Source organism: Neoarius graeffei, chromosome 12 (assembly GCF_027579695.1).
Source record: "Neoarius graeffei isolate fNeoGra1 chromosome 12, fNeoGra1.pri, whole genome shotgun sequence".
Lineage (NCBI taxonomy): Eukaryota > Metazoa > Chordata > Actinopteri > Siluriformes > Ariidae > Neoarius > Neoarius graeffei.
Genome location: NC_083580.1, coordinates 14,136,058 through 14,159,007, shown reverse-complemented (window position 1 = coordinate 14,159,007; position 22,950 = coordinate 14,136,058). Strand labels below are relative to the sequence as shown.

General features: G+C 42.8%; 1 protein-coding gene across 2 annotated transcripts in view; it reads right to left on the bottom strand.

Annotated features, from left to right (window-relative positions):
* Positions 1-22,950, bottom strand: part of niban2a (niban apoptosis regulator 2a) — a 140,116-nt gene that overhangs the window by 19,819 nt on the left and 97,347 nt on the right. For both annotated transcript variants that reach the window (XM_060935556.1, XM_060935555.1), the window contains 2 exons: positions 10,418-10,522; positions 5,154-5,316 (listed from right to left, as the gene is read on the bottom strand). In XM_060935556.1, the coding sequence (XP_060791539.1) occupies positions 5,154-5,316; positions 10,418-10,522 (268 nt within the window). The remainder of the gene's footprint in view (positions 1-5,153; positions 5,317-10,417; positions 10,523-22,950) is intronic.

Below are 22,950 nucleotides of genomic sequence, written 5' to 3'. Positions count from 1 at the left end.
GTGGTGCTTGAAAGTTTGTGAACCCTTTAGAATTTTCTATATTTCTGCATAAATATGACCTAAAACATCATCAGATTTTCACACAAGTTCTAAAAGTAGATAAAGAAAACCCAGTTAAACAAATGAGACAAAAATATTTTACTTGGTCATTTATTTATTGAGGAAAACGATCCAAAATTACATATCTATGAGTGGCAAAAGTATGTGAACCTCTAGGATTAGCAGTTAATTTGAAGGTGAAATTAGAGTCAGGTGTTTTCAATCAATGGGATGACAATCAGATTGTGAGTGGGCACCCTGTTTTATTTAAAGAACAGGGATCTGCCAAAGTCTGATCTTCACAACACGTTTGTGGAAGTGTATCATGGCACAAACAAAGGAGATTTCTGAGGACCTCAGAAAAAGTGTTGTTGATGCTCATCAGGCTGGAAAAGGTTACAAAAGCATCTCTAAAGAGTTTGGACTTCACCAATCCACAGTCAGACAGATTGTGTACAAATGGAGGAAATTCAAGACCAATGTTACCCTCCGTAGGAGTGCTCGACCAACAAAGATCACTCCAAGAGCAAGGCGTGTAATAGTCAGTGAGGTCACAAAGGACCCCAGGGTAACTTCTAAGCAACTGAAGACCTCTCTGACATTGGCTAATGTTAATGTTCATGAGTCCACCATCTGGAGAACACTGAACAACAATGGTGTGCATGGCAGGGTTGCAAGGAGAAAACCACTGCTTTCCAAAAAGAATATTGCTGCTCATCTGAAGTTTGCTAAATATCATGTGGACAAGCCAGAAGGCTATTGGAAAAATGTTTTGTGGATGGATGAGACCAAAATAGAACTTTTTGGTTTAAATGAGAAGCGTTATGTTTGGAGAAAGGAAAACACTGCATTCCAGCATAAGAACCTTATCCCATCTGTGAAACATGGTGGTGGTAGTATCATGGTTTGGGCCTGTTTTGCTGCATCTGGGTCAGGGTGGCTTGCCATCATTGATGGAACAATGAATTCTGAATTATACCAGTGAAGTCTAAAGGAAAATGTCAGGACATCTGTCCATGAACTGAATCTCAAGAGAAGGTGGGTCATGCAGCAAGACAACGACCCTAAGCACACAAGTCGTTCTACCAAAGAATGGTTAAAGAAGGATAAAGTTAATGTTCTGGAATGGCCAAGTCAAAGTCCTGACCTTAATCCAATAGAAATGTTGTGGAAGGACCTGAAGCGAGCAGTTCATGTGAGGAAACCCACCAACATCCCAGAGTTGAAGCTGTTCTGTACGGAGGAATGGGCTAAAATTCCTCCAAGCCGGTGTGCAGGACTGATCAACAGTTACCAGAAACGTTTAGTTGCAGTTATTGCTGCACAAGGGGGTCACACCAGATACTGAAAGCAAAGGTTCACATACTTTTGCCACTCATAGATATGTAACATTGGATCATTTTCTTCAATAAATAAATGACCAAGTATAATATTTTTGTCTCATTTGTTTAACTGGGTTCTCTTGATCTACTTTTAGGACTTGTGAGAAAAATCTGATGATGTTTTAGGTCATATTTCTGCAGAAATATAGAAAATTCTAAAGGGTTCACAAACTTTCAAGCACCACTATATATATATATATATATATCTCATCTCATTATCTCTAGCCGCTTTATCCTTCTACAGGGTCGCAGGCAAGCTGGAGCCTATCCCAGCTGACTACAGGCGAAAGGCGGGGTACACCCTGGACAAGTCGCCAGGTCATCACAGGGCTGACACATAGACACAGACAACCATTCCCACTCACATTCACACCTACGGTCAATTTAGAGTCACCAGTTAACCTAACCTGCATGTCTTTGGACTGTGGGGGAAACCGGAGCACCCGGAGGAAACCCACGCGGACACGGGGAGAACATGCAAACTCCACACAGAAAGGCCCTCGCCGGCCACGGGGCTTGAACCCGGACCTTCTTGCTGTGAGGCGACAGCGCTAACCACTACACCACCGTGCCGCCCCTTGTAAAAACATAATAGTGTTAAATAAACATTGCAGTCATGCCTGTTTCTTTCATATTTCATTGTATGTCAATATTTGTAAATTTTTATAAAATAAGTACATATCTGTTAAGTACAGTATTTTTCATATTTTTTAAGAAAACGGGGATCCTACAGTTCAAAAACTTGACGTGATGGAGAAAAACTGAGATCAGTTTTGGATTCCGCCCCCAAAAATTAGTTAAAAACAGCTGTCAGACCTAACTCAACAAAAATTGTGTTCCCCAGTGTAATTTTTTTAATATCACAATTCTTTACTTATAGCAGAAACAAAACAGTTTACTATTAACAACTGCGTCTAGGTTTCATTCCTGATGGTAAGTGAACTCTAGGGCTTTCTGTGGAATGCAGTTCTACCAGCATTACTCCATTAGAAAAGCACAGTGTTCTTGCCAAGCCTTTTTTTTTCCAGTTAGTGAGCATTTTCAGCAAGTAGTTTAAACTAATGTGTAATGAGGGAGGAAGGGGAGGAATTGAGGATGAGAGAGAGAGAGAGAGAGAGAGAGAGAGAGGGTGGAAAAGTACCTGCAAAGACGTGAGGTCTGAATAAGACTTGTAAAGACAATATTAAAAACCTTGTGTAAAGGTAAAACTCCAGAATTATGACAAACTTCCAGAAAACCCCACCCTGAATGACGTATATTAATCTAATAGCATCCACAATTTATTTTGTAAGGAAACTCAAAGCTGATTTTTTTTAAATTGACACCATCAGCGCTTTAGTCTGTGGGTATCGTCATTGGGGTCATTGATGGCATCATTGCCTTGGCAATGCACGTCCATGGATTTGTTGGGCGGAGCTTCGGAAGGAGCAGTGAAGGGAAGTGTGTATTGTTTGGATGTTGAATTCAAATATCAACAGTCTTTCTCCAGAATCAATTGCTGCCATCGAAAGAGAAGGTTGTCTTGCTGCCATAACAGACAAATGTCTCAAAAGGCAGGACTTTCGACTGAAGGCATCTTCTAAGGACGTTTGTATCAAATGACTTTTCACGATAGTGTTTATGGTAACGTGACATCAGTACACTGTGTAACTGAACCAAAGAGTTAGCTAGAGTTAGCTAAGAAATGCCTCACAAATCATGGCAAACTAATTTATTTGGTGACAGCCACAGGGTTTGAAGATAGTACAATGTTTAATTCTTGGGAACAAGAATCTAAACTTACATTTGTCTATAAAAGTACTTTTCTGTGAAACTTGGTCTGCTGTCTTTGACTTTTTTTTTTGGTAGAGTCACCTTTTGCTGCAATTACAGCTGCAAGTCTCTTGGGGTATGTCTCTATTAGCTTAGCACGTCTAGCCACTGGGATTGTTGCCCATTCCTCAAGGCAAAACTGCTCCAACTCCTTCAAGTTAGATGGGTTGTGTTGGTATACAGCAATCTTCAAGTTATGCCACAGATTCTCAGTTGGATTGAGGTCCGGGCTTTGATTAGGCCATTCCAAGACATTGAGATAGTTCCCTTTAAACCACTCCAGTGTAGCTTTAGCAGTATGTTTAGGGTCATTGTCCTGCTGGAACGTGAACCTTCATCCCAGTCTCAAACCTCTGGCCGACTCAAACAGGTTTTCTTCCAGAATTGCCCTGTATTTAGTGCCATCCATCTTTCCTTCAATCCTGACCAGCTTTCCTGTCCCTGCAGATGAAAAACATCCCCACAGCATGATGCTGACACCACCATGCTTCGCTGTAGGGATGGTGTTCTCAGGGTGATGGGAAGTGTTGGGTTTACGTCACACATGGCATTTCTCATGATGGCCAAAAAGTTCAATTTTAGTCTCATCTGACCAGAGACTCTTCTTCCAGGTGTTTGGGGAGTCTGCCACATGCTGCTGGGCAAACTTCAAATATGTTTTCTTTTTTTTTTTTCTTCAAGCAGTGGCTTTTTTCTGGCCACTCTTCCATAAAGTCCTGCTCTGTGGTGTGTATGGCTTAAAGTGGTCCTATGGACAGATACTCCCATCTCCGCTGTGGATCTTTGCAGCTGCTTCAGTGTTATCTTTGGTGTTTTTGTTGCTTCTCTTGTCAGGTTTGTAGTGGTGCCATATTCATTCCATTTTGTTATAATGGATTTAATGGTGCTCTGTTGGATGTTCAAAGTTTGGGATATTTTTTATAACCCAACCCTGATCTATACTTCTCCACAACTTTGTCCCTGACCTGTTTGGAGGCTCCTTGGTTTTCATGTTGCTTGCTTAGTAGTGTTGCAGAGTCAGGGTCCTTCCAGAACAGGTTGATTTATCCAGACATCATGTGACACTTTAAGATCCACCTGTCAATCCAATCAATCAATAAATCAACTAATTATGTGACTTATGAAGTGAATTGGGGCGGCACGGTGGTGTAGTGGTTAGCGCTGTCGCCTCACAGCAAGAAGGTCCTGGGTTCGAGCCCCAGGGCCGGCGAGGGCCTTTCTGTGTGGAGTTTGCATGTTCTCCCCGTGTCCGCGTGGGTTTCCTCCGGGTGCTCCGGTTTCCCCCACAGTCCAAAGACATGCAAGTTAGGTTAACTGGTGACTCTAAATTGACCGTAGGTGTGAATGTGAGTGTGAATGGTTGTCTGTGTCTATGTGTCAGCCCTGCGATGACCTGGCGACTTGTCCAGGGTGTACCCCGCCTTTCGCCCGTAGTCAGCTGGGATAGGCTCCAGCTTGCCTGCGACCCTGTAGAACAGGATAAAGCGGCTAGAGATAATGAGATGAGATGAAGTGAATTGGTTGGACCAGCTCTTATTTAGGGGTTTCATATGAAAGGGGGTGAATACCTATGCACACTCCAGATTTCTGTTGTTTCATCTTAATGATTGTTTCTGTCACAATAAAAGAAAAAAAAAACAGTTTGCACCTTTAAATTGGTAGGCATGTTGTGTAAATCAAATGATGCTAACCCTGTAAATATCCATTTTAATTTCAGCTTGTAATGCGACAAAACAGGACAAACACCAAGGGGGATGAATACTTTTGCAAGACACTGTACATGATCTTCATAGCTCCAGTGCAAAACTTTGGACACCCAGTTTTATTAAATCAACCACGTTTATGGTTATGTGGAAAATTCTGGGAACCTTCCTCTCCCTTTCAAAGCAGTGTTTCAATGTAGTACACATCTGGACTTACCACGCATCCTTGCAGTGACATGCTCTTTGGAAGAAACTATCTGGTCCATATCTGTGCGCAGTGCAGCGTCCAGACGGGGGCGCTCTACCTCACAGTCCTGAATCAGCACCTCATGCTGCATTCGTGTCTGAGTCAGCACCTGCCTGTACACTGCATCCGAGATCTAACAATTAACCAACACAAACAGCAGGAGGTCACATGGCGTATATATACTGCTCGAAAAAATAATCATGATAGAGCATCAGACATTAGTCACACAGTGACGGCTGTGAACACAGAGGTTAAGCAGATGCTGATTTTCTTATTTAGGCATTATTGGAATTTGCATTCTGTTTCTGAATTTGCTGAATAACTTTTCACCTGAGAAAAATACACCTAGGCTTTGAAAATACCCGGCCTGTTTAAAATCCATTAGCTAGTTAAATTTATCCATAGAATACGTAATGGATGCATATAAAGGCCCAGTTACATAAACGTCCCTGTTAACGAAAGGAATAAATAAGCAGCTAACATTTCTAAATAACACCAGTGACTGTTCAATGTGTAACCATTAGCGATTACACTCACAGGCCATTTTATTAGGAACACCCATCCTCCTGCTGTTTTATGCGGTTATCTAAATCAGCCGATCCCTTGACAGCAGCACAGTGCATAAAATCATGCGGATACAAATCAAGGGCTTCAGTCAATGTTCACAATGTTCAAACATCAGAATGAGAAAAATTGCGATCTCAAAATGTGACTTTCACTGTGGCATGGGTGTTGGTTTGAGCCAGATGGACTGGTTTGAGTACAGGTAGTCGTCGACTTACGACTACGTTTGGTTACAACTGACCGGTCGTAAATCGATCTGGTCGTAAGTTGGCCTATGTTAAATGAATGTAAGTATATTGTGATGTGTAATGATATTGTAATCATCTTAAAGTCTTATTTTATCAACATTTTCTTATTTCATTACCTTGGCTCATTATTTGGTTTAAGTCAAACACTGCATACTACACTGCGTACAGTACAATTCGTTTAATATGTGCAAAACAAAAAATACGAAATACAGGTGTGAAAAATAGAAAACATTTTAGTTTGAAACATACCAAAATACAAATGTAAAACATAGCAAAATACAAAATTTAGTGACCGCTGGCATCACTGGTGCTTGGCTGTGGGTCGTCTACGTCATCATCAGCTGTTGCAGCGCTCAGGCTGGCGGGAGCATTTGCTCGTTTCATAAACCAGGAGCTGGGGCAAAAACTGTATGATGGAGTGCGCGAGGGAGACTGCGCATGTGCCAGGAGATGGGGCGGAAACTGTATGACGGAGCGCGCGAGGGCGCGCGAGAGAGACTGCACATATGCCTGGAGCTGGGGCGGAAACTGTTGTACGCGGCGAGAGGTGCTGCGGGGAGCTGGGGCGGAAACTACGCTCCGTCGTACGCTCAGCTAGCTCAGCTGGGAAACACTTGGCAGTCATAACCAGACGGTCGTAAAGTCGATCGGTCGTAAGTCGCATAGGTCGTAAGTCGACGACTACCTGTATTTCAGAAACTGCTGATCTCCTGAGGGTTTCACACACAACAGTTTCTCGAGTTTACACAGAATGGTGCGAAAAACAAAAAAACATTGAGTTCTGTGGGTGGAAATGTCTTGCTGATAAGAAAGGTCAGAGGAAAATGGCCAGATTGGTTCGAGCTTTTTGCCAGGAAGGCTAGAGTTACTCATATAATCACTCTTTACAACCGTGATGAGCAGAAAAGCATCTCCGCATGCGACAGCAGAAGAACACGCTGGGTTCCACTCCTGCCAGCCAAGAACAGGAACCTTAGAATCAAGAACAAGATCCTATTAAAAAGGCCGGTGAGTGTAGGTTTTGATTTCAAATATTCATAAAGCTTCATGTTACCACTTTTGTCTAGCACCACAATAATATAGGACCTGTTTTCAATTTGATGCTGGAAGAATAAACTCATACTTCTCCGTCCAATCTTCTTTAAAAATGATATTTTTGTTGCCGACGTTTTCTTAAAAACAAGCCATTTTATCAGAACCAGAGAACATAATTAAAATGAAATATCTAAGAAAGTCTGTCAAAACTTCCCTCTAGTCCTGTAGCTAGTCTCTGGTATGATGAGCTGCCTTCAGCTAAATAATCTGCATAAATGCATATGATTGGACAAACTGCATTAATGCATCAACAAATCCATCCATCCATTATCTGTAGCCGCTTTATCCTGTTCTACAGGGTCGCAGGCAAGCTGGAGCCTATCCCAGCTGACTATGGGCGTGAGGTGGGGTACACCCTAGACAAGTCACCAGGTCATCGCAGGGCTGACACAGAGCCCTACTGTCAATTTAGAGCCACCAATTAGCCTAACCTGCATGTCTTTGGACTGTGAGGGAAACCGGAGCACCCGGAGGAAACCCACGCAGACACGGGGAGAACATGCAAACTCTACAGAGAAAGGCCCCCGCCCGCCGCTGGGCTCGAACCCAGGATCTTCTTGCTGTGAGGCGACAGTGCTAACCACTACACCACCGTGCTGCCCGCATCAACCAAATATGTTCATGTTTTCAAAATAGGCTTTGCGATAGTATTTTTTAAGCACTCAATTTGGTTCACTGAACCGTTTTGCTTGGTCCACAAATCGACTCCTGGTCTATAGTCTACAAGCCGAGTTTTATAAAGATGATTTATAACGATTAAGTCAGTACACTTATACTGGGGAAGTCCTCCAATTCGAGCATCTATCAATAAAATACGTAGCTGCAGAGAGTAAAAGACTTACACTAAAAGGATGCCTGTTGCTAATCAGGTTCCGAGAAAGAAAAAAATTACCTCTTGCACTAGAATTCAGCCATTCTAGCATTAGCAGCGGATATGGATCACTTTTGAGGGCGTGGCTTTGGAGAGAATACCAAAATAATGGGCTCATTTCAGCTAATGTTTAGTCAACTTTGAAAAGGAAGGTTATGTACAAGCAATTAATGTAAAAGTTCATGCAACATCTCCGATTATCCTCATCAAGAGTGACTCATAGTGATCCCATCAAACTGGGATGCGTGTCCCCCCCAAAAAAAAGACAGCATTAGTCACTCTACTATGCTGTCTGTCTAGACGACCACCTCTTGAATAGTACATAATAATATTATACATGTTAACTACTGGGGCGGCACGGTGGTGTAGTGGTTAGCGCTGTCGCCTCACAGCAAGAAGGTCCGGGTTCGAGCCCCGTGGCCGGCGAGGGCCTTTCTGTGCGGAGTTTGCATGTTCTCCCCATGTCCGCGTGGGTTTCCTCCGGGTGCTCCAGTTTCCCCCAAAGACATGCAGGTTAGGTTAACTGGTGACTCTAAATTGACCGTAGGTGTGAATGGTTGTCTGTGTCAGCCCTGTGATGACCTGGCGACTTGTCCAGGGTGTACCCTGCCTTTCGCCCGTAGTCAGCTGGGATAAGCTCCAGCTTGCCTGCGACCCTGTAGAAGGATAAAGCGGCTAGAGATAATGAGATGAGATGAGATAGTAGTATATGTAGTTAAAATTAAAGACACCTGCCTAACAAAGCAGGTGTGTTTTGAAGGGGGCAGAGCCTTTATTTACAAAGCCCCACAGTTATGGAACAGCATTCTAAGTAGTGTTCGGGACTCAGACACAGTCTCACCCTGTGTCCGAAATTGCTCACTCATTCACTACTCCCTATATAGGGAATTACTATATAGAGGACTATATAGTGAGGTCATTGGTAAAATGAAAAAAAAAAAAACGCTTTCGGACACTAGTCCGTCTTGCTGGTATTTACATCATTACTGTCACACAATTAAAACGTGCAGGATCAGTCGGCTGGTGGGTTTTCAAAATAATAAATACATGCATGTATTTCTGTGATAAATCCATATTATACTGAGCGTATTTCCCACATTAATAAATGCAAAGTACCTGCATCTTTCAGTTTTTTTAAATCAAGGCTGAATCCTTTCTTCTTTGCCGCTGCCTTTTATTCAATCAAATTTGAGACTTTTAATTTGATTTCTTTCAGCGCGACCGCAATGCATGATGGGATATATTGCTTTGGTTAGTGACCATCGGTTGTTCACTACTTTTCGTGATGCATTGTGGGATACTTTGAGTGCACTATATAGGGTGTAAATAATCCTCGCTAAGGTTTCGGACAGCACTACAAAATGGCGTCCTCACTATACAGTGAGTAGGGAGCGATTTCGGACACAGGGTCAGTGTTTAAGTCTAGGCTGAAAGCATATCTTTTTAGCCAAGCCTTTTGTTAATAGCTTTTTATTAGGTAAAGGAGGAGATCTGGAGGATCCTCAGGCATAGTGTTTTGGTAAACTGGGATGTATGGATGCTGTCATCCCCCCACGCTCACTCTAGTTTGTTGACAGTGGAGTGGCTGGTTGGTTTATATCCCAGACCTCATGTCTGTGTTACTTTCTGGCTCTCTCTTGTAGTTATGCTGTCATAGTTAACCTTGTTGGAGTCCCTGCTTGCACTCAGTGCAAAATGTATACTATTCTTACTCATTAGATGACACTGGGCATACCTAACCCCCCTGGTCTCTTCCCTCTGTCTGTTTCTCTCTCATTCGTTACATGTCAATCCTGAGACACCAGTCATACTGACCTCTTCTGCTCCTTGGACCTGCCTGATCCATCCTGATGCCCTACTTCTGTCTGGAGTCTCATCACAATTAGATGGCTTTGGACACTTACAATACTGCTATGATGGCTGAGGACTACAATTATCATGATAACTTTAGGACTCCAGTTGTCATGAACAGTTTTGCACTCAAGTCTCCATCAATGAACAGTTGATAACGTCCACAAAACAGACTTCATGTTAAAACTAGAATGAATTTCCTGGTTACGCAGTTGTACTTTGTGACTCTATAGGACACAGTTATAGAAGCAAATTATTTATAATCATGCTGTCTGTTATCACCCAAATGAGGATGGGTTCCCTTTTGAGTCTGGTTCCTCTCAAGGTTTCTTCCTTGTGTCTTCTGAGGGAGTTTTTCCTTTGCCACCATCACCACAGGCTTGCTCATCAGGGATAAATTCTGGATAAACTTAGCTCATGTCTAAAATCTTTAATTTCCTGTAAAGCTGCTTTGCGACAATGTCTGTTCTTAAAAGCACTATACAAATAAACTTGACTCGACTTGACTTTAAATATACAGCATCAGACTTCTGACACTAATGTGTCTGGAGAAATGGACCATAAGTAGGGGTTTTAAACAGCAAGTCTTGGGTTTGATTACTGACCAGCATCCAGTTCCTTTGTCTCTGCTGCAGCTTGCCCTTCAGTCGAGGCCCTATCTGTGTCCTGAGCTCCGGATACAGCGTCTCCATCACCAGGTTGGCCAGAATCTACACACAAACACATTCATATTTAATTATTATTTAATAATAAAAACAGACCTGTTTCGGCCACGCCTATTCAGGTTTAAATCTAAATACAGATATTTGAAGCACTGAACAGATACAGATGTTTTCAACTGCAAAGTGGGACACTGTTAAGCTCTAAAACTCAAATGATGTTTGATCAGTTCACGCTGATTATCCACTAAATAACACATTTATCCTGAAGTGGTCTCTTATTCACAGTGTTTGAAGTGTTAGCAATAACAATCGAGCTTTGAAGTGTGCTGACCACATCAGTGAGTGTGTGGTGGTGTGTGCTTATAGTGATGAAGATGTGCTTTATCTCGAGAGTCTGGTAAATAATAAAGCACGAGGCTTTATACCTAAAAATTAGGATGAAACATCATCCTAAGCTTGATCAAGCCTCAAGCGCTTCATATTACAAGACACAAGTACAACCCCAATTTCAAAAAAGTTGGGACACCGTGTAAAACATAAATAAAAACAGAATGTGAAGATTTGCAAATCATGGAAACCCTATATTTCATTGAAAATAGTACAAAGACAACATATCACATGTTGAAACTGAGAAGTTTTATTGTTTTTTGAAAAATACATGCTCATTTTAAATTTGATGTTAGCAACATCTCATCTCATTATCTCTAGCCGCTTTATCCTTCTACAGGGTCGCAGGCAAGCTGGAGCCTATCCCAGCTGACTACGGGCGAAAGGCGGGGTACACCCTGGACAAGTCGCCAGGTCATCACAGGGCTGACACATAGACACAGACAACCATTCACACTCACTTTAGAGTCACCAGTTAACCTAACCTGCATGTCTTTGGACTGTGGGGGAAACCGGAGCACCCGGAGGAAACCCACGCGGACACGGGGAGAACATGCAAACTCCACACAGAAAGGCCCTCGCCAGCCCCGGGGCTCGAACTCAGGACCTTCTTGCTGTGAGGCGACAGCGCTAACCACCGTGCCGCCATGTCAGCAACATGTTTCAGAAAAATTGGGACGGAGCAACAAAAGACTGAAAAAGTTGTGTAATGCTAAAAAAAAAAAAAGAAAAGAAAACTAATTTGGTTAATTGTCAATAGATCAGTAAGATGACTGGGTACAAAAAGAGCATCCCAGAGAGGCAGAGTCTCTCAGAAGTAAAGATGGGGAGGGGTTTCACCACTCTGTGAAAGACTGCGTGGGCAAACAGTGCAGCAATTTAAGAATAACGTTCCTCAATGTAAAACTGCAAAGAATTTGGGGATCACATCATCTATGGTCCATAATATCATTCAAAGATTCAGAGAATCTGGAGAAATCTCTGTATGCAAGAGACAAGGCTGAAAACTGACACTGGATGCCTGTGATCTTCAGGCCCTCAGGAGACACTTCATTAAAAGCAGACACGTGTCTGTAGTGGAAATCACTGTATGGGCTCAGGAACACTTCAGAAAACCATCATCTGTGAAAACAGTTCATTACTGCATCCACAAGTGCAAGTTAAAACCAGATATAAACAATATCCAGAAACACTGCCACCTTCTCTGGGCCCGAGCTCTTTTACGATGGACTGAGGCAAAATGGAAAATTGTCCCGGGGTCTGACGAATCAAAAGTAGACATTCTTTTGAGAAATAATGGACACCATGTCCTCTAGGCTAAAGAGGAGAGGGACCATCCGGCTTGTTATCAGTGCACAGTTCAAAAGCCAGCATCTGTGATGGTATGCGGGTGCATTAGTGCACATGACATGGGTAGCTTGTACGTCTGGGAAGGCCTCATTAATGCTGAATGATATATACACGTTTCAGAGCAATATGCTGCCATCCAGACAAAATCTTTTTCAGGGAAGGCCTTCCTTCTTTCAGCAGGACAATGTCAAACCACTTTCTGCACATATTAAAACTGCATGGCTCCGTAGTAAAAGAGTCCAGGTGCTAAACTGGCCTGCCTGCAGTCCAGACCTGTCTCCCATTTAAAACATTTGGTGCATTATGAAGCACAAAATACGACAAAGGAAACACTGAACTGTTGAACAACTGAAATTGTATATCAGGCAAGAATGGGACAACAGTTCTCTTTCAAAACTACAACAATTAAGCTCCTCAGTTCCCAAATGTTATAGAGCATTATTCAAAGTAGAGGTGATGCAACACAGTGGTAAAGATGCTCTTGTCCCAACTTTTTTGAATCATGTGGCTGACATCAACTTTAAAATTAGCATATATTTTCCAAAAAACAATAACATTTCTCAGTTTCAGCATTTCATATGTTGTCTTTCTACTGTTTTCAATGAAATATAGCATTTCCAAGATTTGCAAATTATCGCATTCTGTTTTTATTTACAGTTTATACAGCGGCCCAATTTTTTTGGAATTGGGGTTGTAGATGACACACATCACAAGACACACATTACTTATTCAGGTGACATTGGGCATACCTAACAACCTGTGTTTTCTCTCTCTCCCCCCCCCTCAAAAAAAAATCTGTCCCTCTGAGTTACATGTCAATCCTGAGATCGAGATGCTGACCTCTTCTGCTCCTTGGACCTGCCTGATCCATCCTGGTGCCCTGTGTCTGGTTGGAGTCTCATTGCATCGCTCCTGTGGAGGACGGCCCCATGTGGACAGTTGAAAGTCACACTTGGAGGACGCTCTGGACTCTTACAGTAATGCTTTTATGGCTGAGGACTACAGTTGACTTGCTAACTTTAGGACTGCAGTTGTCATGAACAGTTTTGCACTCAATGAAGAGTTTATAACATCAGCGAAACAGACTTCATGTTAAAACTGTTAATGTTATAGTCATGTTGTCTGTTGTTGCCCAAATGAGGATGGGTTCCCTTTTGAGTCTGGTTCCTCTCGAGGTTTCTTCCTCATGTCGTCTGAGGGAGTTTTTCCTTGCCACTGTCGCCACAGGCTTGCTCATTGGGGATAGATTAGGGATAAAATTAGCTCATGTTTTAAAGGAACAGTCCACCGTACTTCCATAATGAAATATGTTCTTCTCTGAATTGAGACGAGCTGATCCGTACCTCTCCGAGCTTTGCGCGACCTCCCAGTCAGTCATTCCTGTTAGCAATGTAGCTAGGCTCAGCATGGCCAACGGTATTTTTTGGGGCTGTAGTTAGATGCGACCAAACTCTTCCGCGTTTTTCCTGTTTACATAGGTTTATATGACCAGTGACATGAAACAAAGTTCAGTTACACAGATTGAAACGTGGCGATTTTCTATGCTATGGAAAGTCCGCACTATAATGACAGGCGTATTAACACCTTCTGCGCGCTTCGACAGCGCATTGATACCTTCACGCCTGTCATTATAGTGCGGACTTTCCATAGCATAGAAAATCGCCACGTTTCAATCTGTGTAACTGAACTTTGTTTCATGTCACTGGTTATATAAACCTATGTAAACAGGAAAAACGCGGAAGAGTTTGGTTGCATCTAACTACAGCCCCAAAAAATACCGTTGGCCATGCTGAGCCTAGCTACATTGCTAACAGGAGTGACAGCGCGTCTGACTGACTGGGAGGTCGCGCAAAGCTCGGAGAGGCACGGATCAGCTTGTCTCAATTCAGAGAAGAACATATTTCATTATGGAAGTACGGTGGACTGTTCCTTTAAGTCGTTCAAATTCTGTAAAGCTGCTTTGCAACAATGTTTATTGTTAAAAGCGCTATACAAATAAACTTGACTTGACTTGACAAGAGCGTGGTGCTTTGTAATTTAAAAACAGTGGAAAGACACACATTCATACAACCTTTTTTTTTGTGCATGTGTGAAAATTTTTGTGTAGTTGCACCAGATCGGTGAACTAGATGACATCTGCTCTGGACACACCTTCTAATTCAGATATTTTCTGTATTCGGACCATTTTCTACATTGTAGAACAATACGGAAGACATCAAAAGTATGACATGACACATGGAACCTAGCTAGCGACACTACAGTCCACAAAGGAAAAGTAGTTAACTATTTTGTCAAAAGCCCTATATGAATTGGATTAGTTTTTTTAGACCTGTCCAAATCCTGTCATGTCAGTATTTTTTTATTCCCAGACTGCTTGTGCATGGTTTGGAATAAATTGCGTGGTCACAAAACCACAACAATCACTTCAAGAAAGTCAGTTGCATTCAAATGAGGCTTATGTAGGTTGCAGGATTTTTTTTCCCATGACCACCACATGTACGTTGTGAAAGATTTAACAGACCTACACTATGTCCATAAATCTTATCCCACCAGAAAAGTACTAATGTAAGGAAAATCAACTGTAACAGTTTTATTTAGTTGTGCAGCTACTTTCATGCAGAAGAAAAAAAAATGGACATGCTTTGTCCAGAGTATTCCAGATCTAAAGAAATTTAGTTTTTCGACTTAAACCATTCAGTTACCATTTCTTAACTGTAAAACCAGCATTGCCAGAGATACGTACAATAATTATTGTATTTGTAAAAAGTAATTTGTCTCAATAAATACATAAATAAAACATTTTCTGAAATTACACATTTACGCCGATTTGTTCTCTTGGTTATGACTTGCGTACGATAATTTCCCTCAACGTACGATCATTTTAAGCCTCTTGTTACGAGACGTTAACATTTCCCGTTTGGTAACACTGTGTAAAACTACATTCATCAAAAACAGACAGAGCTCATTTCATTAGTCTTGGGTCAAGTCGCTCCAGTTGTGTTGGTTACACTACTCAACGAAAAAAGTAGCTAGTTACTGGAAAAGTGATGTTATTTTGAACACAGCTCAGCTACTAGAATGTTTACATGCACCTTTTCTTGACATAATCACTGTATGTAACATCTTTGTTACCAGTGAAAAGACTACTGTAGAACAAACTGCTGAAAAAATTCGTTCTGGTTAAAACAGAAAGGTGTCAGTATTAACTTTTTCAGCAGTTTGTGCTACAGTAGCTCTTCTGTGGGATTGGACCATTTGTTCTAGCCTTCGTGACCTATGCAAATCAATGAGCCTTGGCCACCCATGACCCTGTCGCTGGTTCACTGGTTGTCCTTCCTTGGACCACTTTTGGTCGGTACTAACCACTGCATACTGGGGACACTCCACAAGATTTTATCTAGCCATCACAATTTGGCCCTTGTCAAAGTCACTGAGATCCTTACGCTTGCCTATTTTTCCTGCTTCCAACACATCAACTTCATGAACTGACTGTTCTCTTGCTGCCTAATATATTCCACCCCTTGTAATGAAATGATCAAATGTAATTCACTTCACCTGTCAGTGGTTTTAATGTTATAGCTGATCGGTGTATCTGGATAGTGGTGGAACCTTTCTATTTGCAATCTTTTCAAATTCCTGTGCATTCATTCAGCTCACAGATAGCCACGACTAGCTCTGATTGACAGGGGTGATGGTAATGCCATCTATCCCACCCAGAGAGCATGAAAGTCAGCGATTTCCTGACAATTGCTGGGTTTCAGTCACATGACTTTTCTTAGCGGTTTTACTGGAAGTGAAACAGCTGGTGGTCTAAACGGCTGCCGTAGTGCAAACAACTAGCGATAATTTATCAGAGTATGCTCGTAATCTAGAAGCTACTGCTCGTTTTAGATCTATTCAGAAGATTGCTATGTGCAATGGAATCGACCCCTACAGTCTGGGAAAGAAGGATGCGTCATACAATCTCGAAACCTACCCTTCAGTCGAGTTCCCAGACATCTCAAACTATCTGGTGTTGCAGACGTCCTTCTACACCACAAAACAGATGAAAGCATGAAAGAGTATGGAGGCTTACAGCTTTTTTGTACGTGGCTGGGTAAAGGACCTCGGTATCAAGTCGCTGCTGAATGAATCCTGTATTGTTTTTGCCCGTGTATTTTTTTTTAAGCTTTTCGTTCGTGTCTTTACAACGAAGCGCTGCAAGTTGAAGTATAAACAAACAACAGTTCGCTTGATTCTCACTTGTGTTGGCTCTTATCTCTCAGGTAAATCATTCACAAAAATCATCAGAAACCCCTTTAAAGACCTGGAGCTTAGTTAAACAAGATGGAGAAGTGATCACGGCGCGTTGTAACTGTATGGCTAGGTAAGAATTTTGTCGTGACCTTCATGCATATGGACTTTGTGAGGAGGAAACAAAGAAACAGCTGGGGACTTTAGCGCTTCGTGACTAAAAAAAGTACCGTAAAATAACAACACGTAGCAAGAAAAGTACTTGGAAAACACTAAGGACATAGCTGAGAGGGAGATACAAACCTTTCACCAAGTGATCACTGCAAACTCGAGCATGCTTCGACTCGGCTCCCTTCGATTTCAGTGAGAGGTTCAAAAGCCACCTTTCTCGACGTCTTTTTGTGAAATCCTGTGTTCGTTCACCCTTTTTTATTTGTTCACGGGGAAGCCTGGACAAACTTTTATCAGTTTCATGGTTTGATCGATTCAAACAACCTAAAACAACGCAAGCGTAAGGCATTTTTCATGCGACCAATGCACCTTCTCTGTACAAACGCTTTGTCAACTGAGAAAAAGCAAGCACAACTTTATTCATCACACACTTGTGAAATTTCCTCTCTGCATTTAACCCATCTGAAGCAGTGAACACACACATGCGCAATGAGCACATACCCAGAGCAGTGGGCAGCCATGCTAACAGCGCCCGGGGAACAGTTGGGAGTTAGGTGCCTCGCTTGAGGGCATCTCAGCCATCCCATATTAACTTAACCGCATGTCTTTGGGGGAAACCAGAACACCCTGAGGAAACCCATGCAAACTCCACACAGAAAGGCCCTCGCCGGCTGCTGGGTTCAAACCCAGAACCTTCTCGCTGTGAGGCGACCGTGCTAACCACTACACCACCGTGCCGAGCTTTGGTAGACCACCAGCTAAAGTTCTGATTAACTAATGAGACAGATGTGACGTCACATGAAACCCAGCAATAGGGTAAAAGCTTTTTTAAAATTATTATTTAGAAAAAAAAACCCTATCTATCTCTCTCTCTATCTAAAAAAAGCTATGAGAGTTAATTAAAGGTTGATGTAACCAATAAACTGCCAAGAGGGTAGGAGAGGTAATCACAGTTGAAAAAAACAAAAAAAAAGGATAAAAACAAAATGTTATACACAATTTGCAACTTCAAGCAAAACCGTCTTGCAGTGACGCATGAATCAAGAGACAGCATTAGTATCAGATGATCAAGTGCTCACAATGAACAGGTTTTGAAATACTTCCTGAAGGTTGCACAAGGTTGTCCAAGGAACAGTGAAGCTTCGTCCCTGATCACTGACCCGTGTATGAGGAGTGTATAGAAGGCAGCTCCATTTACAGTGTTTGTTCACAGACAAAAAAAGGTTATTGCCGATGCTATTATATGACAATTACATCAATTAAGTGCTGAGGGTTCTGTTACTCACATGCAGTATTCATTCAACACTGCAGGCACTGCATTAGATCTATCAAGGCACTGCAAGATACTGTGGAGAAATCAGGCATCTGCAGCCCCCTCCCACTCTGTTTCCATGGCAACACAAATGGGCACTGCCAGGTGTGTGCCAATTCGCACAAAGCCCTCTTAGAATTTAAAAAAAAAAAAAAAACACAGTGGCCCACACCCATCACCATTTACAGCACACACAGTCATTTCCAGCAACTTGTGCTGCAACATCATGGTCAAGAAAACACTTTTTCCTCAATGGGCACCTTATTTTCACCCTGCATCAGGGTGTAGTAAAGACCAGAAGCAGTAATGGTGTTATTCATACATGGTTCGTTCATCGGGGTGTGTCCAAACCAGCACTCTTTAATGTCTAATATAAACAGCAACTCTGGCTACGTGTGTGTGTTCGTACTGGTATGAACTGCCCGAACCTTGTATTGCTCAATTCATTTGATTTTCAGTTTGTGATTAATTAAAAACACTGCAGTGTTACAATATTATATTTCAGTTAATTTCCTTTCCTGAGGAGTAACCTTACTACTCTTCCATTACAGACCCAATGGCTAACCACTGAACAGCATCAGGGCTTGATATTAATACCTACTTATAAGACAAACACCGGAAAACACCGGCACTGACCGATACCTTTGTTCCATTACTCGGGATTCATTTACAGTACTGTGCAAAAGTCTTAGGCACCCTATTTTTATTTTATTTTTTTCATACAAACTTTGTTATAGATTTCTATTTTATGACTTCTACATTAGGGCGGCACGGTGGTGTAGTGGTTAGCGCTGTCGCCTCACAGCAAGAAGGTCCGGGTTCGAGCCCCAGGGCCGGCAAGGGCCTTTCTGTGCAGAGTTTGCATGTTCTCCCCGTGTCCGCGTGGGTTTCCTCTGGGTGCTCCGGTTTCCCCCACAGTCCAAAGACATGCAGGTTAGGTTAACTGGGGACTCTAAATTGACCGTAGGTGTGAGTGTGAATGGTTGTCTGTGTCTATGTGTCAGCCCTGTGATGACCTGGCGACTTGTCCAGGGTGTACCCCGCCTTTCGCCCGTAGTCAGCTGGGATAGGCTCCAGCTTGCCTGCGACCCTGTAGAAGGATAAAGCGGCTAGAGATAATGAGATGAGATGAGGAAAAAAGGTTTGTATCTGAGCAGCATATTACACAAGAGACCACTTTCTTTTCAGATTAAAAAAGAAAACATAGAAGGCTGCTGGGTTTTGGGGCAAAATTAAGAAGCGACTGAGACAGTCAAAGTGTCCAGAAGAACTGTGGCTGGTTCTGTAAGACGCTCAGTAAAACCTACAGCTCATTTCCTTATCAAACTGCACTCATTGGACCTCAGACTGCTTTTTTTTTTTTAAAGCAAAGGGTCGTCTCACACAAGTATGAACTTTGTTTCATTTATTATGGCTTACTGATTACTGTTTATAGTATTTCTTAATGTTGAAACATTTTTCATTATTTTTAAGCCATTTTTGATCTACACCATTTCTTTACATGTGCCTAAGACTTTGCACAGAACTATATATCAGGCTTCCAGACCTCCACATTCAATTCATATGGCAACGATTCACTGTTTTTGAAGATGCTGTCCAGTTTTGATGAACCTGTGCCCATGATAGCCTCAGATTCCTGTTCTTGGCTAACAGGAGTGTAATGCAATGTGGTCTTCTGCGGTTGTAGCCCATCCACCACAAGGGTTGATGTTTTGTACATGCTGAGATGCTTTTCTGCTCACTATGGTTGTAATTATTCGATTGAGAGATTATCGAGTTACTTCTGGCATCTTTCCATCCATCCATCCATCCATCCATCCATCCATTATCCGTAACCGTTTATCCTGTGCAGAGTCATGGGCAAGCTGGAGCCTATCCCAGCTGACTATGGGCAAGAGGCGGGGTACACCCTGGACAAGTCGCCAAGTCATCGCAGGGCTGACACATAGAGACAAACAACCATTCACATTCACACCTACGATCAATTTAAGCCTAGGTCACAACCGGACGTACGATTTTTTGGCCGTGCGATTTTTGGCGTTTCCCAAATCGCTGCGTTTTTTTTGTTCGTGGAGAAAGACGCACTTTGGCCGTAAGTTTGTCTTGCAACCTGAAAAAAACATAAGCGCCCGTAGAGTTTGTTTGACATGACAAAGAACCTCTGCGGCCGGTCTGCGGCCAGTCTACGGCTCGAAAATCAGCACGTCACACGCGCGCCCTCCGTACGTTTCTTGCGTTTTTTGCACGTAGACCGGCCGTAGGAGCACGTACGGCCGGTTGTGACCGAGGCTTTAGAGCCACCGATTGTGCTCTAACCCGCATGTCTTTGGACTGTGGGAGAAACCAGAGCACCCGGAGGAAACCCACGCAGACACGGGGAGAACATGCAAACTCCACACAGAAAGGCCCCCATCGGCCAACTGGCCTCAAACCCAGAACCTTCTTGCTGTGAAGCAACAGTGCTATACGTTATACCACCGTGCCACCATGACATCTTTCCTGGCAGCTCAAATCAATCTGGCCATTTTCCTCTGACCTCTCTGATCAACAAGGCATTTCTACCCACAGAACCTTCACTCGCTCAGTAGTTTTTGATTTTCGCACCAGTCTATGTAAACTCTAGAGACTATTGTGTGCGAAATTCACAGGAGATGAACAGGTCCTGAAATATTCAGACCATCTGGTACCAACATCCATGTCACAATTACAGGCACATACATGATATTTTTTGGACATTCTGATGCTTGATGTGAACATTAACTGGAGTAGCACAGTGGTGCAGTGGTTAGCACTGTCACCTCACAGTAAGAAGGTTCTGGGTTTGAACCTCATGGTCGATAGGGGCCTTTCTGTGTGGAGTTTGCATATTCTCCCTGTCTGTGTGGGTTTCCTCCAAATTGCCTGTAGGTGTGAATGGTTGGGTCGGAACTGCTCTATGTCCTTGACGTCCACCCTGAATAGCTCTCCTAAGCTAGCTAACAAATCTGTAGTAAACAGTCAACTACAGCTGACATATGAGAACAACATTAACTGATGCACTTAACCTGAATTTGCATGATTTTTTTGCATTCTGTTGCTATTTAGTTGTGCATACCACTATTCATTCCATGTGTGTTTTCACCTGCCTGATAAACCTGTTCTACTTACTTTCCTTCTAGACTGCAAGTGAAGCTAGTAGTGGAATTGGTAGCGATTTCCCATGACTGTGTTTTCTTGGCAAGTACTAATAGTAAAGTCATCGGCTTGTGACCGTGACCTCATGTGTGCAGCTGAAAAAAGGCCACCGCTATGTCATGCTAGTCTTCTCATATTATACTCTTCTAGAAGACTTGAGGAATGGGATTTGTGAGTGCTCTGATCCTTTTGCTAATCTTGTTATTGTTAAAATCTTCGGTCATAGAGAGTGCTATAAGGCACAGCATAGGTCTTTTGTTTAAGCTGGTGTGTGGTAGTGTTGATAACTATTGACATCTTTCCCAACCTTTTGTGTATTTCAGAGCACGATGGTCTGTATTTGTTTCACCAAAGCCCACTGGACTTGAACGATGGACATGATCAACTTCCAAATTGTTTGGGACTGAGACAGTCATGCCCTACATACTTACTTCGTCGTCGGCTGTCCATCACAAGCGACAATGGCTGCTTCATTAGGATGCACAGAAATAGAGATGGGCCGCGAGGCCCGCACCAGAGCAACAGAGTTGTCCGCAGCGGTGGGACGAATGGCCTGGTCGAGCTGCTATGGAATGTCTGGTTTCATGAGCTAACTTACTTACTTGGGTGGCCTCAGCCATGCCTTCATACGGATCTTCTAGTCTCTGCAATCCCTTAAACACAATTCCAGTTCCTGTGAGTTCCCAGTTCCTGCATCCCTCTTCAGTACATCAACGAAATTTGCTCTTGGTCTTCCTAGTCTCTTTTGCCCATGTACCAGTTCCCATATGACTAGCTGCCTATGTCTAAAGCAGTGCCCCGCCAGCTGCATCCTCCTAGCCACTACCTTGTTGTTGATCCTTGGTAGCTCTCCATATAGCACTTCATTTGTGATGTGTTGCCTCCAGCTAACGTTAAGGACTATGTGCAGCATGCGTGTGTAGCAACCACCGAGAGATCTTTCAAACCCTGGTGTTAAGGTCCAAGACTTGCATCCATGCAAGAGAACAGACTCTACTGTGGCCAAGAAGTAGCTCAACTTGACCTCCCTTGACATTCTTGACTTCCGTAGCCTCTTCATGCTGTATAGCGCCCTCCAGGCTAGAACTTTCCAACATTTAATGTCCGCTTCAGTAGAATCCACCCACGATCCCAGGTACTTGAAACCTGACACCTTTTTGAATGTACTGTACTACCTGATACTGTTGTTATTGAGTCATGGTCCTCAATGTTGTAAGCCATCACCTCAGTCCTTTTGCAAGTGGAGCCATACCCTAATAGCAGCACAATGCCATTAGCAACTCACAGGCTATGGAAATACTGCTATCTATTCATCACGTCCTTCTGGCACCGTTGAGGAGGAAGTGGATACCAGAGACAGCTGTGAAACCACTAGAAAATAAAAGGATAAGCTTATTCGCCATGCTGAAATAGCAAGAACAAAAGCGGGCCAAAGATTTGTCTGATCAATCCCAAGGAAGAAGACGAGTGAGTGCCTTTATTGTGTTGGAATGTAAATTAGAGGAGCTGGCAGCAGGCATGGGCCAAATTCAAGAGCCATTTGCAGATTGAAAGCTGGAGGGAGCTTTATATAGCTGCCTCGGATCCAGACACAGACCCTGATGTGGCTGGTAATTAGACAAGAGGTGCCTTCTTCCAGTAAATGTCATTAGATGCATGCTGTGGCTATGCCTACTGAAGTGTCACTTGTGGAATATTTGTGAAGTGGAGACATGGAGATCACCCTCTCCATGGTGACCTTTGCCAGATTTTACAGACTGAATACTGGTTCACTGCAACCCGTGTGCTCTGTTGTGATGGAATGATACTCACTCGGTAGAGTAAAGCATTAAAGCTGCAGTTGGTAAGG